Below are 18,320 nucleotides of genomic sequence, written 5' to 3'. Positions count from 1 at the left end.
ACGTAACACTAGGGATCACACCCTGATCTACCAAAACATGTAGGTTTATTCACTATTTAAGTCTTACAGAGGCCTTGAACTGGCAGAGGTGAATTTGCAGGAACCCAAGTGGAGACCACTTTTGAAAATGTACTAGGCTGTGAGCCATTAATCAGCTCCATTTTCTTATCTGCGAGATGGTAGCGGTAAGATTCATAGATCTCTCCAAAGCCCTCTGAGATACTGGGGTTAAAAACCACCTTCTTAGGGCTGCAGTCAGGAGCTTGCTGTGAGTCTGTGAGAAAGTCATTGGAGGGCCCAGACAAGCACATGCGGACAGCAGCAAATGTTGTGAGATAACATGAGTTGAATGGGGTATTTGCTGCTCAGAATGATTATACACAGTACTTGCAAGCTTGCCGGGGGGCGGGGGGGAGAAACTTGAGCGTGTTACATGGAACTCTGGCTTTCTTCAAAATATATTGCTGCTGTGGTCTCTCCAGATGCTGAGGTTAGTGGCATTCCCACTACTCTGTGGCATGCGAGGAGGAGAGGAGGCCTATGGGGTATGTGCGGGTGAGGGAGAAGCATGAAAAGTTGTGCATCTGCAGGACAATTGCATTGGATCGCGCGGAGGACTGCCTCAGATACCAGGCAATCTATTCTGCATCTGGGTTCATTTGGTATGAACAGGAGAATTCCCTGTGCTGTTTATCCTTGATGAAAGAGGCACATTTCTAACACTTCATTGGATCACAGACAATAAGAATAACCTTCACACATTGCCCTTTTCTCTTTAAATTAGTAGTGATGTCCTGTTTGTTCATGTTTGCCTAGTGCTTTATCTTGCTTTCTTCCTCAGTTGCAAACAGCTGTGCTCTCTTTTTTTTATCTGCCTTCTCCATTTCTCTCCTCTCATTACCTTTCTTTATCTTTACTTTCCCCTTTCTTCTTTTCTGTGCTTTGCCTTCTCCCTGTCCTGCTTGCTCCCTTTTCGTGTGATTATTTGGGAAGGAAGAGGGAATTTATAGCTCTCACTGGATTTTGTTACCAACTGTTCCACCCATCTGACCTCTGTGGATCTTGCAGTCCATGACTCTGTGCCAAATTGTAATGTTACCATAGTATTTGGGAACCCAGCAAGCATTGTGGCTTTCATTAGTTTTTAGTAATACCTCCCATGTAGTTGAACATAGCCAACGGTGAGAAATGTAAGAGTAAAGTGCCTGTTGTTTCATCACAACGAGTGCAAAGAGACAGCTCAGACCTGTGCTCCATGTGCCTCCAAAAAAAGGGGTCTTACATGATGTGCTAGACTAGTCTGTAAGTGGCATAGGAGTTGCCCCTCAACAGCACAGTGCAACAGCTTCTTGGAGTGAACAAAAGCTCTTTTCTTGTCTTTGTTACAGAGAAAAAGGTTGTATTTGAGAGTGAGAGGCAAGGGAATAAGTAGGAGCACGGGGGTGAACTGAAGGCAAAGTGACTCTGTTTATCAGGTAAAGTACCAAGTGGAAGGGGTAGAAAATATCATTGTTTGGCACAGGGGAAGGCACTAGAAATAGGAAATACAGGACCAGATGCACTGGCACAGTGTGTGTTGTGTGGTGTCTGGTCCAGCTGGGCACTTAAACTGGGTTTGTGTCTCTCGCCCAGCCAGGAGACGTTGGCATTGTATTCCTCCTCTCCATGCTGGCCATGCCTGTTCTGCTCAAGTAAATAATTAGTTTCCTGGACAGATATGCTCTCCTGCCACCAGTTTGTCTTTCAAGACTGATGCCAATGATAACTCATGTTCTCTAACTTCTTTTGTGCCCTGCCTTTGCTTCCTTCTTTCTTTCCAGGGCACCCTGATGTTGAGCAGCCTTGTAAATCCAGTGTCAGAACATGGAGTCCCAACTCAGCAGTCAACCAACACACGGTGCCCCCAGCCTGTCCTGAGCCTCAGGGCTGCTACCTGCAGCTGGAGTTTCGTTATCCCCTGACTCCAGAGTCCCTCACAGTCTGGGTGACATTTGTTTCGCCGGACTGGGACTCCAGCGGAGCGGTGAATGACATCAAGTTGCTCACCATCAGTGGGAAGAACATTTCTCTCGGGCCGCAGAATGTCTTCTGTGACATCCCATTGACCATAAAGCTGGACGCAGGACAAGTGGGTGAGGAGGTGTACGGGATCCAGATCTACACTCTGGATGAGCACCTGGAAATTGATGCTGCCATGCTGAGCTCTGTCCCCCACAGCACGCTGTGTGCGGACTGCAAACCCATCCAGTACAAAGTGGTTCGGGACCCCCCTTTCCAGTCTGGATCTCCAGTTGTCATCTCAAACCTCGGCAGGAGATTTGTCGACGCGTAAGTACTGCTTTCCAGAGAGCTGAATAGACTTGTTCAGAGAAAAACAATAACCTGTTCTTCACATCTTGTTAATGTCTAGCATCACAATTGATTGTTAGGATTTTAAACTAGATAGATGTACCAAGTATCACCAAGGGAGGATATTCTCATAATTTCTCTCTGCAACCAGGAACATCACACTCAAGTGAAATAGCCTGAGATTTCGTGGAAAGATTTTGAGACATTTCCAGGCTAGTTGTGCAGAGACGTGAAATTCAGGCTTTGTGTAACCAGAAAGGATATTGCAAACTACCTGAGCTATGATACGTTAAATGTTTAAGATAACCTAAATTAGGACCTCTGGAGTAACATGGTTATAATTTCCTTAGCAATCTTTTGAAAGTAATATTCTGATGGAGAAGGAGACAGAATGGCTTTCAGTGCTGGAGCACCCATTAAGTGCTAAAGAAAGAATGCAAAAAAATACACTTGCATGTTCAGATATATAAATGTATTTCAGCCACTTTCATTTTCTGCTTTCATGTGTCACTAAAACGAATTGTATTGGAGTGGGATTGTTCTAACATAGTAATGCGCTAGTTTGTTGTAGGGACTGAGTTTCATCCCAGATGCAGTTATGCCCATCTAGTCAAGGAACGTATGATTGTTGAGGAAAGTCCAACTTCAAAATATTTAACAATTTCAAGGAGATCCATGATCTACCCGTAGGCATTCTACAGCAGCAAGAAAAACATCTTTTGCATAACACGACTCCCTGGAAATGATTCACTCATCTGTGGGAACAACATGAAGCTCTTTTGAAAAATGAACACCAGATAAAAGGAAACCTGCTAAGAAAACTGCACTCTAATTTAGAAAAGATGATCTAATTAGTACAGCTAATATCAAGGAAGCATACATCATTATGGTCTTCTAAAGCATATTTAAATATAATAAAAGTGATTAATTAACAATTCAGTAATCATGAGCTACCATCCCTTTCATGGCCCAGTTACACAGCTCAGAAGATGCAAAATGTCCCTACGGATTTAAAAATTCAAGGTAACTAACAATAGTGAATATAAAAACAAGACCCAGGACATCACTGAGGTTACTCCTGTGCTGAAAGTTAAGCATGTGCTTAAGTGCTTTCTTGGGTTGTAGCCTTGTTCCAACAATTGCTGGCACTTAACAGAAGATGAATATTGGCATAATGGAAACATGGAAAATGGTGAATTTTCCCATGGTTTTGCTGTGAAAGCATCTTTGCCTGAAACCTGGCCCACTCTCATTGGAAAATGGGACTGGTTTGGTTTGAAATATTTGCATACCTTAGCACAAGTTCCCACGGAAACAGGTCCAGTTTTGAGTTCATAACAAATTGTGAAAATAAAAAAAAAACAAAGAAGAAGAAAAGAAAAGCCCAAAACATAACTTGTGTTCTGAGTTCTATTCCTTTGTCTTTTATTATGATTTTGTGGGTCACTCCTAGCTTATAGCTAGCTGAAGTGAAAGAGTGCTCTAATAATTAAATCAGTAGCCAGGGATTAATGACAATTTTCCTGCGCGTCATTGAATAAACTACTTGGGGTAACATTACTGTACCTGTCTGAATGTCTCACCTAGTTACATAGCCAGCTACAAATCAGACATAAATTTTAGGTTAGTCTTTCTGGGCTCTTCCTGTGATGAGTAGACAGAAACGGGTGCTCTTGGAGGCTGACACAGCCAACCTAACCAAACCCTCTAGTCTAGCTGGCCTCAGGTTGTCTGTGTCTTTCCAGGGACTACAGGGAAAATCCTGCCAGTGAGCTGTGATGAGACACTTGGAAAGCTAAAATGAAGTTTTTAGTCACTGGGTGAGGAGTCAAAGATGCAGATTCTGAAGCACTCATAGTTGGTTTTGAGTCAAGACTTCTGCATGTGTTTGAAATTTTGAAAAGTGGGGTGATTTTTTTTATCCTAATATGCATAGGTGCACAGCACTGACCTGTATCCTCTGGTGATGGGGGGTCATGCAGATTCGTAGGCTCATGCTGTATGTCCAGGCTGCTGCTGAGCTGCACCTTGAGATGCAGCAAACTCACTGAAACTCTGCATGGGGTTGTGGTTATATGGTAGAGGCAAAGGCAAGATGAATTTTCCATTAGCACCTTGTGCAAAGAGTAGCCACAATCTTTATACTCCGTAAGCAGGCAGGAGGGAAGATGCTTCAGGGAAGTCAGGGACAGAGGTCTTGGGCTATGCTCCTGCATATATATATATATTTATTTATTTATGTAAAGGTAAATGCAATCTCTCTCGACCTTTTTGCATCTGCCTGTTGTCTCATTCTGTACAGCTGGAATTCAGCATATCTGTGCAGCCAGACTTTGCAGCCCCTTTATCTCTCTGTAAGCCCCAAGCCAGTCACCCCTCCTTTATGCTTTTGCATGTTTTCCATATTAAATAAAATGACACCCCCACATGTTCTATGGAAGGTTATTTTGAAGGCAGTCACATATCTTTACTCTTGCCTCCTCTGACCTTGATCTTCACTTTCTCTTTTTCTCCCAAAGAAAATATTTGCTTGCACTGTTATCTGTGAGCAAGATCCTTTCCCCAGGTGTGGCGATGCTGAAAGAAAAATTAATTTCTCCTACCTTCTTCCCGTCAAAGAGAGGGAACTTCTCTTTAAGCTGAGACGAGAGACAGCCTTTAATGGATAGCCCTTGCCTAGTCAGCACTGGGTGCTCCACAGAGGAGAGTAAATAACTAGAACAGTGGAAACCTTTTATTAAGAAATGCAAAATAATGCCAGACCTTCTGTTCTCAAGCTGAATTTTAATCTCGGCTCTTGGCTCAAGCTGAGGCTAACAAACATTTCTAAGGGACAGGACCTTATCCTTGGACCTTACATAAACCAGGCAAGATACACTCAATTCCACTGAGTATGATCAGCCAGAATTGCTCATCTCTGTGATACAAAATGAGAGTCAGAGCCTAGGAAGAGAGCAGAAAGCTAAATAAATCAGTGGGGGGAAAAAAAGAGGTCAGGCCAGGTGCAGCACAGAACTGCTGAGTCTTCACACCGCAGCGAGTGATAAGGAAGGAGCCTCATCTGTGAATCTCAAAGTCTCAGCTCACAATTTAATCCAAAGTTCGGGTTGTGCTCGTACTTAGAGGGTTTCAGTCTGACTGTTCTCTAGAAATAACATGCAAGATAGTCACAATGGTGAACATGGTAATTGTTTTCCCCTCACTTTGCCCTTACTATACTGCTTTTATGCTGACATCGTTGGAGTTGGAAAGTAATCGTTGCTCTCGCATTCATTTGTAGCAACCACTGATTTTTTAGGAGCTCAGTGAGAAAAGAGTGCCCACAACGAGAAGCTCTCCTTAGGATGTCACAGGTACAGTTAGGTGTCAGTCCCATGGGGATGGCCGTTTCTGGCAGTAGGACAGTCTGGGGTGAGCAGCCCATGTTCCCCATTGCACCCTCAGTAGCCAAATTTGCTAGCGGTGAGCAGCTGGGTGTGCTGGCAAGATCTGCGCTCTCCTCTCTGGCAAGCCAAGCTGAGAGACACCGAGGTTAGCTTTGGAAAGCTGTCAGAATAACTGGAAAAGTTTCTTAGAATTGGAAATTTTCCCGACTTTCTGCCACAGACTTTGTAGGAAACCTCAAAACGTGGTGGATGGCGATGGATCGAGTCATCTTTGTGGTGTTAACCTGTAGGCTTTTTCAAGACAAAGGCATTGACTGAAAGAGCCTTAGAAAGAATCCCAGCATGAAGCCCTGGTACGAGTTTTGGTTTGCAGAGTTGAACACCACTGAGAAGCAAGTATGCTGTCCTGTGATACATACATTTGAGCCGTTCCTACACTGACTAGAGCATTAGTACCTAAGTGACACTTAGAGATACTTGAAAAAGAAAGAAAAAAGAGAGACTGAGAGAGAAACCTGCATTTTCTCATATAGGGGTTATGTTTTTCTTCTTGGTTTTGGCTATTTTACACCTACGTTCTATGGCTAAACTTTTTCTGTTGCTCGATAATAGTTGGAGGGGACTGGTCGTCATCTGTGTACAGTTGTTTAAGCAAGTACGATATTTTAAGATACTTTGTTAGAGTCTGGAGTTCCATTCAGTGCTAAGCTTGTAAACTCCATGTCATTTACTGTGTTTTAACTCCACACCTAAGATGGTGGAGTGCAGATCTCACTAGGGCTTTTTGGAGTGATTGCAGAATGATTCAGAAATTACCATCATCAAGACTGCAGGTAGTTGGAGGGCTGCTGTGGCATTGTTCATGGGTTCTTAGCATTTCATGTACTTTGGCATTGTACTTTAGCCGAAACAATGGTTTGTTTCAAAATTTGGGTTATTGATGCGTTTGCCTTTTGTTAATGGTATCCAATCGGAAGGCTGTATGACAAGTGACTTGTCAGAAACCCCAGATGATGGGTAGTTGAAGGAGATGGAAATCAGTTCTTAGTCTGAATGTGTGTGGAATATTTGGTAAATTCCTACAAACATAAACAAGTAGAGAGGCTGGAGAATCAGAGTGGCTACTCATAATGAACAATAATTCATTCCAGCCAATTATTGGTGTGCCTTTTAGCCCCTGGACTTAATAGGAGGACTGCATTTACATAACACAGGCCCAGCTGAACACAGGACTGGAAGAACATGAATATCACAATGATGATATGTAAACCTAAGTCCCTGCTGAATGCAACACTAAAATTTCATGGCAACATCTGTCCTTATTATGGCATTCTTTCCTTCATCTTGGAGACCTATTTCTCTATTTTCTGAAGGTCTACCAGCCAGAGGAATGTATGATCTAAAGCAGCTGAAATGAATTGCCAGATCCATCTGTCATGAAGATAATTAACACCATATTTCCACCCAAACAAGATACAGATTGCTGGGTGGATGTTCTCCCGACACCAAAAGCTGAAGCCCATATTATCACTGTCTTCTGCTTACCCCTCCTCCACAGTTACCATGCCAGACCTCTTTTGATATGCCAGGAAATACCGGGGAGTATCTACGATAGGACTGAAATGTTAAGAAAGCACTTTACATGCCCAGATTTATCTGCAAGAGCTGCTAGGTTGTCCGTGCAATATCTGCATGCTACACATCTGGATTCCCAACAGGCTTTAGAGCTGTATATGGTATTCCAGATGTCCTTGTGCACGAATACTTACATAGCTACACTGGAAATGCCTTGCCTTGATGCGTGCAAGGACCTCGTATGATTTTTTTGTGGATGCATCCCACTGATAGTTCATAGTTGTCTTGCAATTGAATAAATACAACCAACTGCTTCTTCCCCTCTGACTTGCAAGGAGGAGGTCACAGCTTAGTCTGAATTTATTGATCCTACATGCATAATACTGTCTTACACCAACATACGCACCATTTTGAGACATTCAGTCCTGTAAATTAGTCATTTTTACATTATAACTCCATTCTTCTCTGCATTGACTTAGCCTATTTACCAATTCTGTGCTGTCTGCGGATATTGGACTTTGGGGTGCAGATCTTTATTTGCAGGAAATGTTTGTTAGTTAACCTCAAAGTGATAAGTGAAAGACAAATTTCCATTTCCATTCAAATTTCTCTTTTAATCCAACCTATTTACAGCTACTAGAAGTAAGTGCAAAATAGTGTCATCTCTTGTTGAGTCCCTAAGTATTTGATGCCTGCTCTCACGCCTAGCAGTACCAGAGACCTGCCATTATTAAAAGCATTTGTTCTCTAGTCTGCATCTAGGAGGTTTCTTTCCCATTATTACACAATTCTCCATATTATTTCTCTCTGGTAATATATTAGAGAACCCTGTCTGTATCCATATGAAAGTTTACAACTCATCTCCAGTAAAAACACTTTTACCAGGCTTCAACAGGAACAGATCTACTCTTATTCATGCTTTCTTGTTCATTCCTAAGAGCTTCCCCTATCATTAGTTTGCAGTGCTGCACAGACAAAGCTATTTTGAGCTTTCCCAAGAAGCAAACACCCCTCTGTCCCACCGTTTCTCTTACCCCTATAATTTTAGTTTCATGTACCATACTAGCACTGCTAGTTCTTGCCTAGCTCTTCATCCAGAGTCCTTGCATTAAGGAATAAATGTTTCCATTGTTCCTCTCTGACTCTAGTTTCCCAGCTGGACTAGCAGCCATGCTGTCACTGTCCAAAAGCCTCCCCGTGTCAGTGAAGAGCTTTGAGTGTATCGAAGCTGCCTGTGGTCAGTTTTGGCAAAGTTGTGGTGAAGTCTAATATTCAATGGGCGTAGGACAGTGTAGCAGTCCTGGAGCTCAGTGAAGGTGCTGGCGATCTGCTAGCAAGCATCGTCCGTCTTCATGCCTGTTCAAGGCCACATCTAGCCTCAGCTACATATTCAGCTCCTTCCTCATGCAGCCAGTATTGATTGCCTCGTTTCTGCTTAACGAACCTGGAAATTTCCCATGATGAAAGAACAAAAAAAATGTAGGACGACTGCCTGTCCCACACCTTCCCTTCCAACAGTGGGAAACTCATCTGACGCTGGACAGGTGAAGTGCTGGTAGGAAGGAGAGTCTTCCACCCAGCAGCATCTTCACTGCCAACATGCCCCCAGGGAAATTCTTTCCTTTCCCAAATAGTGTGGCCTTGCCTTTGGCTTTTGTGGCAGCAGGGATGACTGGTTCTGCTCCCTGTGCCAGATAGGCGTGTGTACCCCTGCATGTACCAAGGGCTCGGTAAGCCAGGAAGAAGAACACTGCTTCTTTTCTATCTACTGTTCCTGTGTCTTTCCTTCACATATGTTGTGCTGCTAAATACTGAGGTAGCGGTTGTTATTATTTATAGCTGCCAGTAGCGTGCCAGGCGTTTTACAGAAGAAATACACCAGGTGCCTTCTTTCAAAGAGCTCACAATTAAATGTTAGAGGCTAGCAGTGCCACTGCTCTCAGGGATTATACATCTCCACTTGGCTGATGTGACTTGACAGCTGGAAGCCACATTCTGATGGCTTTCCTTCTTTCTTGCTTTCTTCATTAAAGGTGCCAGGTTATCTTCGCAAAAGCATAAAACCTGCTTCCTGACCCCACACACAGAACAGATACAGCAATTTTTTCCCTTACCACCCTCTGCCAAATTGCCTTAACCCTGCCCTGGAGAAGAGAAAGAACAATTTGACGGTCTGTGCCCATTCAGTAGGCAGCTTTTCTGCTAAGCCTGTGCAAAGATGCCGTTTGGTGCCAGCTGTAGTGATAGATTTGTGATTCTTCGCTGTTGCGGTTTCTTATGTAACGCTGTAACTATAGCTGGCACTTGACAAAATCCGTAGCTCCTGTTCTGGCTCGGCCGCACATGATGCAAGAATAAAGTAGTAAGGGCAGGTTTATATCTTTAAGTGTTTGCGATCCTGAGACAGGGCAGCCCAGAAGAATTTTTCAGCCTGGGTCTATCTTTGAAGGGTGGGATTGCTCTGAATGACCCCCAGCTGCCTCCCTCAAAGAAATAACTCGAGAGCACGGGAAGAGCCAGGAAAGAGGGACTGCCCCATCTGGAGAATGACACTTTGCTTTGGGATCAGCTCTGCCAGCTCTGCTCCAGCCAGGGACTCCCCAAGGACTGCTGCTACATTGGATTCACATCTCCAGTGTACCTCTTGGGCGATACACAGAGGCTGTGGAGAGATCAGACCCGTAGACTACAACTTAGCCATATGCAAGTGTCCCTGAAAAAGTGAACATTAACAGCTGTCCTATTATTAACCAAATAGATACTATTAGAAATTGATATATTTAATCACTCCCAACCAGGGTGGAATTTGAACTCGTGACCTAGAAGTAGTAGCAGAATTTTCAGTTGCAGGAAAAAAAAAAAATGAAGGTCAAACAGGACTTTTCCTGCTGGGCAAAATAATTTATTGCAGGTGAAACAGTCTCAGATATGTGGTAAATTAGGCTGTGCATTATCTCATGGATAATAATTTCTCTCTGATGTTTGCCTTCTTGTGTGCATCTTTATTTTGGGCTCTAAATAAGAAGCACCAGAAATCTCCGAGGAATAACAAATGCATTTTCTTTGCTTGATTGAGGAAAGAAATATTGGACAGACATGTGTTATGCAACAATTTAAAAATAACTCTCTTGTAAAACTTGGAGTGAACCTCAAATACCACAGAAGAAGCAGAAATGTGTTACCTACCTTTTTATCAGCAGTGTCAGCCAGTACAGCTTTTTTCAGCTACTTTTACTGAACTATTGGCCTGATCATTTCCTGGGCACTTTATTTTAATATATTTTCCTAGGAAATAAATTCCAAGTCTCTGTTAAATTTGGAGCTACACTTAAACAGGCAAGGATTTGAAAACAACGCTGCAGTAAGACTAAAATACCTGTGCTGTCCTTAATACCTTGTTGGATACAGCGACAGACAAGACAGAAGCCTTTTAGGTGTATCATTGCATGCAATGCACTGAGCACACTGCGGGCCCAAGGTGCCCATCGTGTCATTGCTTCACCCAGACTTGATCTTAGTCTTTCTGGCCAAGATCTTTTTAAATGTATGGTGACATTGGGCATCTCTGTGCCGATGCCCCAACTCCAGCATTTTCCTGGAGCTTTTGGTGGTAGGAGGGGCGAGGTGGAAATAAAGCTCATGCTTCTGTGCAAATGGTACCCCAGTGAGGGTGCCTGGAATTGGGCACCCCAAATTATCAGCCACTACTAAAATTACTGGCCCTGAGAGCTCAGTGCAGTAAACGAGATCATTTATTCACAGTGGTACAGATTTTTTTGAAATGTAAGACCAGTTGCAGATGTAATGACAATAGAGGAAATTAGCTCATGATGGGATTTTAGAAGGAGGCTAGTGGAAATATGTTCAGTAATGTTCAGTTATTAAACCATTAAAGATCCCACTGGAGACCAGCTAGTAAGATTTCTCATAATCTGAAGTGGCTTAAGGCAAAACACAGAGCCCCTAAGGAGGGAAATGACAAAATGTTCCTTTGGAATAGTCACCTCATCTCCTCGCCCATCTCTGCGTGCTGTGCTGTGCGGTGTGCGTGACAGCACATATGTCTCTCTCACACGTAGGCGCAGGTACCTATAGGCTCCCTCCCTCCTCCTGAGGAGCAGCGTCCCAGGAGCGCCACGGTCCCTGTGCCCTTACCCTCCAAAGCAGAGTTTTGGCGAGCAGGGATGGTAGAGGTGAAAGCACGGAAAACTGCAAACATCTGTGTTCGCTTGGGGCCCAATCTAAGCCCTACTGAAAATGCACATAATAACTTCCACTAGCTTCAGGAGCCTTTGGATCAGGCGCTGCGAGCGTCTGCTCCCATGCTTCTGTTTACCATTTTGGTGGGATTACACGGAAACGGGAGGGTATTAAGTTCTGAAAATCAGGTCTTGGCTCAGGCCTGTTAAAAGAAAATCCTAGAGGTCAAGTCTGGATTCAGAGAAGCTGAAGAACGTTATTCTGCCAAGCTGATGACCCTAAATTGGGAAGAGCCTTCTGCCCACAGGGAGAGCCGAACCTGACAAACTGGCACAGGGCTGAGGGTAGCAGCCGAAGTGCTCCCAGCCCCAGCGATGAACAGTCGACATCCACAAATTGAGGGGTGGTTGTTGGGGTCCCAGACCCTGTGCAGGGTGTGCATCAGGCACTTCTCCTGCAGTGTGGTCTGAACCAGTGCCGGAGCCCACACAGATGCTGCCGCTGGCGGTCCTGCAGAGAGAAGCTGTGGCACAACCGGGATGTCGTTAACAGCATGAGTAATAAGGCAGTGCTCATCGAGGGGCACGATGCAACAGGCAAAGTTTTTCCAGTGACAGTGATGGCCTTTAAAGTAATTAACCTGTCCTAACCTGCCTGCCAGTCGTGTTACTGTTACCTGCCATGCCGGTACACCGGAGCGCTATCCTCAGGTGGTGGGTACTGGCACCGTTCCCTTGAAATCAATAGAGAAGTGCTGGCTTCCACTGTTTGGGAATAGGACTTTCTGTATTTCACGTCCCAGATCTTTCCTTCCTCAGTCAAACCATAACAGCCTTCCCTCCTGCAGCAGCCACGTCTGAGCTTCACGTTGCGAAGCACTCCCGACTCAGCTTAGGGTCTGACTGCAGCGGTGAAGAAGCAAACACCACAGGTTTCCCCCCTCCTTCCCTGCTTCTAATAGCAACCAGGTGCTCCGACACTTAACCTGTGTGCTGCCGTGAAATTGCCTGTCTAGTGCAAACACCCATGTGAGGCCCGGGGCCTCTAGGATTTACTTTATCCCAGGATTTGTAACCCAATCTCATCTAGATCTCAATTGATATCATCCACCTTAAAAATTCATAATTTTTGTTGTTAAAACATGAAAGTAGAAAATTGTCTCTTGACATTTAATTTTTTTTTTCTTTTGATAAAAAACAAGAAATATCTTTAAGGCCTTGGCTGCAAACTTTGTTTTTTATTAAATGTGCTACTGTGTTTTAAATTGGTACCAGGGCAAATACTTGGATGATTATATCAAAGTCCGCTGGAGTTAATCAGTTGCATATATATCTGTATGTTTGCTACTTTAAAAACTTACAGTTCTTGCACGAAGGACAGAAGAGCATTCAGGGTGTTTAAGGTCCTAAAGAGGGCCTGGATTGGAGAGTAGAGGTGCTACAGCCAGTCATGTAGTCCTGCACTGAGGTATCTTGCACAGACAAGGAGCTGCTCTGAGCAGCAAGTGCAAATGTTCTCAACTCAGAGGAGCAGATGAGGAACTGAGTTGCAGTGGTTTGAACCTGGAGTATTTTGCTGAGGTCTCTAAAGTTACTTGAGATTTACATCAGCGTAAGCGAGAGCAGAGCTGGAGACTAATTGCCTGTTTTGATTTTGTGGTGATTATGAGAGTTGGTGGTGACTTTGGTTCGTAGAATTATTTCATGGAGCAAAGGATATTTTCCTTTTCCTAATAGATTAGATCCTTCAACCTGTGACTTCAATCTCAAATATGTGGGGTCTCCATGGTATTGCATAAGTGGGTAAGGTGGTTGGTTTAGGTATTAGTAGAAATACCTTCCTGATACTGTTAGAAGCAAAAGTTGAGTTTGGGTATTGTCTTGATGCCACTGCTTTGAATGGTGAGACTCTGGGCTTCAGACAGCGGAGCCACCTCATGGTACAAAAGGTACTCCACCAAGTATTCAGCTGAGATTATCTGTTCAGGTCATTGGCTGCTCTGTTGTTCTTCCTCGAGAAATATCCAGTTCAGGTTTAAGCTGGGTTTGGGAGGATACCAATCCACCATGCAGTCCCCACTCTCCTATCCAACCCATGAGTGTTCATTTAGTACTTCAGCTACGCTGTTTCGATTGGCTTGTAAACAAATAAATCGTAAAAAAGCCACAGGGCAAAGAGCAAACCCACCGCCCCTGTTGGGACCTATCTCATCGTGGATAGAGAGAAAAGCCTCTCCAAGGCTGTTTCCTCGGCATTTATGTCTTCTGAGTCAGCTCGGTGTCTGAGAGAGAGGCAGGAGACTTGTTTTGAGGCCTTTGCACCTGCCATGTCGCTGGGCTTATCCAAACAGCGAGAGATCGGACCGCAGCTGAAAAAACAGCCCGTCGCAAGAGCTCGGGATTTTTGACGTCCTTCTTTTGTTTACAGCGTCCCGCCCCTCCTCTCTCCCCACTGCAGAGCTGGGCAGGAATTCTCTTCATTATCTTCTGCCGTGCTTCTCATGCCATTTTTATTAAAAGAAGGAAAGGCAAGGCGAGGGGGAGCGTGTGCGAGAGAGGAGATAAAAGAAGAAAACAGTCATATTTATACAGTCAATGGCAATGAAGGAAGAAGGATGGGAGTTGGGGAGCAGATCTATTCAGGTTGTCCTAAAACGACCTCATCCCCTGGGTTACTCTTTATCAGTTGCTTTTGGAGCACCTGAGGATGGGGGAGCCTGCAAACACCATGGTGGTATTGCCGAGAGGTAAAACCCAGCGCAGTTTAATGACCCATTCTCTGAGTAGCAATGAAGAGAGCGGTGGTAGCTCCTCCAATCTAGAAACATTGAGCCCCGGTTCAGTGCCCAGGACTGGGAGGCTTTAAACATGTCTGAGCAATGCAGTGCTTCTTCACTGAGTTAGTGGTTATCTGGGATATTTCAGGACCTCTGTAAATGACGTTGGGTGTTTCGGTGTCTGTGAGCCTTCTGGAGGGAACGGACTGGAGAGCTCCAGGCTGCGGAGGGTGGGACAGGAGGTGGCGTAGACCTTCAGCTCTTCTGCGTGTGGTTGTATTCGGTCCACCTCGAGCAGCTGATCCAAAGCATTGCAACAAGCAAAGATTTGGGGTCACTGCTATTCGCTACCAGCAGGTTTCCTGTTTTGCTCAGCAAGGCTTCCTTGCTAGAGAAGAAGAGTAAAGCCGACAGTGTTAGAGGGAAACGGGGATGTTGCTGGCAGACCAGGGCTCATTCTGGGCTGCAGAGAGCTCCCTGGGAAATGTCGCCTTTTGGCACAAGAGTTTCGTGCCTATTTAAGTTCAAAGAAAGATGGGTCCTTCATGAGGACGCTTGAGGTGTGGAATTTGCCTGTTTCACATGACACTGCCTGTGACAGCCATAATTTAATTGGGGATGTCTAAGACCTTGTTGTCTTGTCCTTAAATAACAGGAACGCTGTCTGCTTTCATTGCTTTCTGGCCTTATATGTTTTCACAGGGCAGAAACTGGGATCAGCCTTAAGGATATTTTCAATTTTGTTGGAAACAAGTCTTTGCTGTATAAAACCCCTCCCTGCTGTTATTTGTAGTAGGAAAAACGTATATACTATTGTAGTAGGGAGAGAGGCGTGGGATGTTTGCTTTCCCTGGTGCTTTCACTGCTTCTTGAGTGTGTGCTGTGTCCTCAGATGCTGAAGCGCTACAGTGGGCACAGAGCAGATGTGGTTGGGGCAGTGTCAGCCCTTGTAGGTCTGCTGGCACTCGAGGGCATGCGTGTTGCTTCTGTAAATTCAATGATCCTCTAAACCTGCCTTGGTCTGAGCAGAAAACAACTTCCCAGAGGTATAATTTTTCCCATAAGTTTTACAGGAACACCCCAACTGAAAGCAGAGGTCCCTTGCCTGGGGGACACAGCAAGATTAACTCAACTGCCCAGCCTCCCCAGTAAAAACAGGAAAAGAATTAGAGGGTTTTATATTTCTGACCCTGGATCTGTCACTCGACACAACAGACAGGAAAGTTGCCCTTGTGGTATTTCACACGGCACGTCCTAATTCCCCCTCTAAGCAGAGGGCTTGAGTCATTGCTTTTTAATAAGACTGCCTCCCCACGGGCGGAAGCTGCAGCGATCAATGCGGCTTACTCAGTTCTCGAAAAGGTCATTAAAAGACCATAGATATAAATTTAAAAGAGTGTTTGTTCACATCCTTAATGTTAAAGATGTTCTTCTGTCTCACTTCCTTAAGTAGCATCGTACAAAGCCGGCGTGCGTTGGACCTGCCTGACAGCAGAGTGGAAAGAGCACAATATTGCTGTTAGTGTGCCATCAGCTCTGAGGGAAGGCGGGAGAGAAAATAAATGGTCAAAAATCACACTTTTATCACTACTTGGAGCAGAGCTTGTTTTGCTGACGTCTCCAGATACAGTGTGTAATATCGACCTTGGTGCCCCATAACTATATAGGAGAGAATAAATTTTTTATTTTTTTTTTCCCTTCGTTCCTGCATTCCTTCCTCCCTCCCTCCCTTGCTATGGTACTGGATTACTGCCTGAAGTATTGTACGTATCATCCCTTTAGCAGCTATATTTTTCCGAAATGCGGGTACTGTGAAGGAATGCTAAAACTCTCAATTGCTGCCGATATGATATATTTAACAGTTCAGGAGGATATAAGTATCTCAGATTCCAGTTGTTGAGATGTGAAATGCCACATCCAGCTCAATCAGGTTTTTGCCACTAGTTGCATAAGCCAGGGTGAACTGAAAGCACGATGGCTCGCGTCTGAGTTTCTAAGGTGGCTTTCTCGTGTTCCAGTCCAGGCCCATCTCCAGTTACCATTGCATGATGCTGGAGGGCACCCCTGGAGCACACGTGCTCCCATTTCTGATCTCTGGGCATGGCTGGTTTGTTGGTGCTGCTCCTGGGTGTGACAGCCTGGGGCTTCTCTGCTGTCCCCAGCGTGGAGAAGGTTGTGCAGCTCCAGGTTGCTCTCGACTGGGCTGTCCAAGAGAGAAGCCGGGATGAGGATGGGGAGGATTGGCCTCGCGGCTGCACCGTGGGTCTGGAGAGCTGGCTCCCAGTCCTGCCATTGCTTTACAGGCACTCTATGTCTCTAGCCATTTGTCTTCCCTTTCTCTATATTTCAACCTAAGACAAGGATATTATGTTCATAGCTCATGGGGTATTGTGAGCATAAATAACTTAATAGCTATTTTGTAGCTTCCGAAACTTTGTAGAAGTAAGGGAAGCCAGGCTGTGCAAATACCTAAATCTATGTGTAGGGAGTCAAATATTTTGTTCACTTTCTTTTTTGGAGAAGAAATGGCCTTTTTTTGTGTGTCACTAAACTATAAGGATCATTTGCCTGTCACAACATATCATTTCTCCAAGAGCTTTCCATTTTTGAGCAGCAGGCTGCAGTTGGAAATCTCCCCTCCTCAGCGTGTAGCTAGTGACAGGATTAGACCAAAGCCCACTGCCACAGCGCCAGCAGTCCCTCTTCTCCGATGTCCACAGGGTCCTCTCCCCATACAGTTTTTCATTCACAATCCATACAGTTAAATATGCCAGAGTTCTCGCCACCTAATAACTTGCATTTCCAGTTTTCTGTCTTATTCACCCACGTACACATTCATCTCCAGTCACCTAATAATTCATAAACACCATATTCTCTCCTGTGCTTAATTTAGTACTATGTCTTCTTCCATTATGTTCTGCCAACTTCCCGCCCTGTACATAAACAAATGTGAACTTTTCCTGTTTTCCGTTTGCTTACATGTATACACAAGCATACACAAACACTCCCACAAACTGAAACACGCTCACAGAGGCACATTTTCTGCTGTTAGCTGAATGCCTGCCCATCACCTATGGGTGTCAGTGGAAATCACGCAAAAAATCAGACTCTGAAAACTACTATTTTGCACTCATGCGTGTGATCTCAGCGCGTCAGAAAGCAGCATGGATTTGTTTATTTTTTAGCTGTTACAGCTGCCCAAACTGTTCATTTGTTAACAGTCTTTTCTAAGAATTGAACCTTTTTTGTGGTTAGCAGATCCCCAGTGATAAAATCCACATTTCTGCAAGTATATTTGTTAATCTTAAATATTTTACGAATGGTTTTGAGAAGGAACTTGAGAAATAACTGCTTTTTAATAATCAAAGCTTGCCTCTACTTTCGTTTCATCAGTATATATCAGAAACTTCCCATCTTAATAAGTGGATTTATCAGAGAGTGAAATCTAGAGGAAACCCTCAGTATTATACATCAGTGTGTGTTTGGCCACTTAAGTTATTTCCTATAATTTTTCTTTTTTTTTTTTTTTTTGAAAACAGTTTTTTTAAATAGGTCCCAAGGGCAGAAATTTGAAATTTTTCACTTTGATTGAAAAAACACTCATACCAATATCTGGGTAGATGTCTCCCCAATCTGTAGGTGAATTAAGGTAGCATTTGTGCTGCCTGAATCCTCAAATTTAGCTAGTAGGAGCTACAGGCTATTGCTGACAGGAATCAGGTGAAGAAGCAATGAGAAAGCCAGTTGTGTTGTGTTTTCATTCCACTGAGTTTCACTCCCCATTTCAAGTGTGGTAACAAAGAATCAAATCCCAGGGCTGTTCGCCTGCAATTCTTTCAATAACAGTTAATAGTATCATGAGAAACAGCTTTGTTTTAAAATATAATGTGTGATATTGGAGTTTAAGTCATGCTTGTTAATTTAATGAATGTTGTAAGGAGATACTTATTTCATGAACTTGAAGATTTCAGTAACTACAGTCCATTGATATCTACTTCAATGGCTTTGTTGCTCTGTGTAGTAGATATATCTCT

At 44.0% G+C, this 18,320-nt stretch overlaps 1 protein-coding gene across 1 annotated transcript in view; it reads left to right on the top strand.

Moving 5' to 3' along the window:
* The window catches only part of PAPPA (pregnancy-associated plasma protein A, pappalysin 1), a 177,914-nt gene that overhangs the window by 72,177 nt on the left and 87,417 nt on the right, over positions 1-18,320 (top strand). Inside the window, exon 7 of the mRNA XM_010571012.1 lies at positions 1,821-2,328. Coding sequence (XP_010569314.1) covers positions 1,821-2,328 — 508 coding nt within the window. The remainder of the gene's footprint in view (positions 1-1,820; positions 2,329-18,320) is intronic.

This window comes from Haliaeetus leucocephalus, unplaced genomic scaffold (genome assembly GCF_000737465.1).
Source record: "Haliaeetus leucocephalus isolate CR32 unplaced genomic scaffold, Haliaeetus_leucocephalus-4.0 Scaffold306, whole genome shotgun sequence".
In the NCBI taxonomy this organism is placed as follows: domain Eukaryota; kingdom Metazoa; phylum Chordata; class Aves; order Accipitriformes; family Accipitridae; genus Haliaeetus; species Haliaeetus leucocephalus.
Note: the sequence above shows the minus strand (reverse complement) of the source record. Positions and strands in the feature narration are given on the sequence as shown.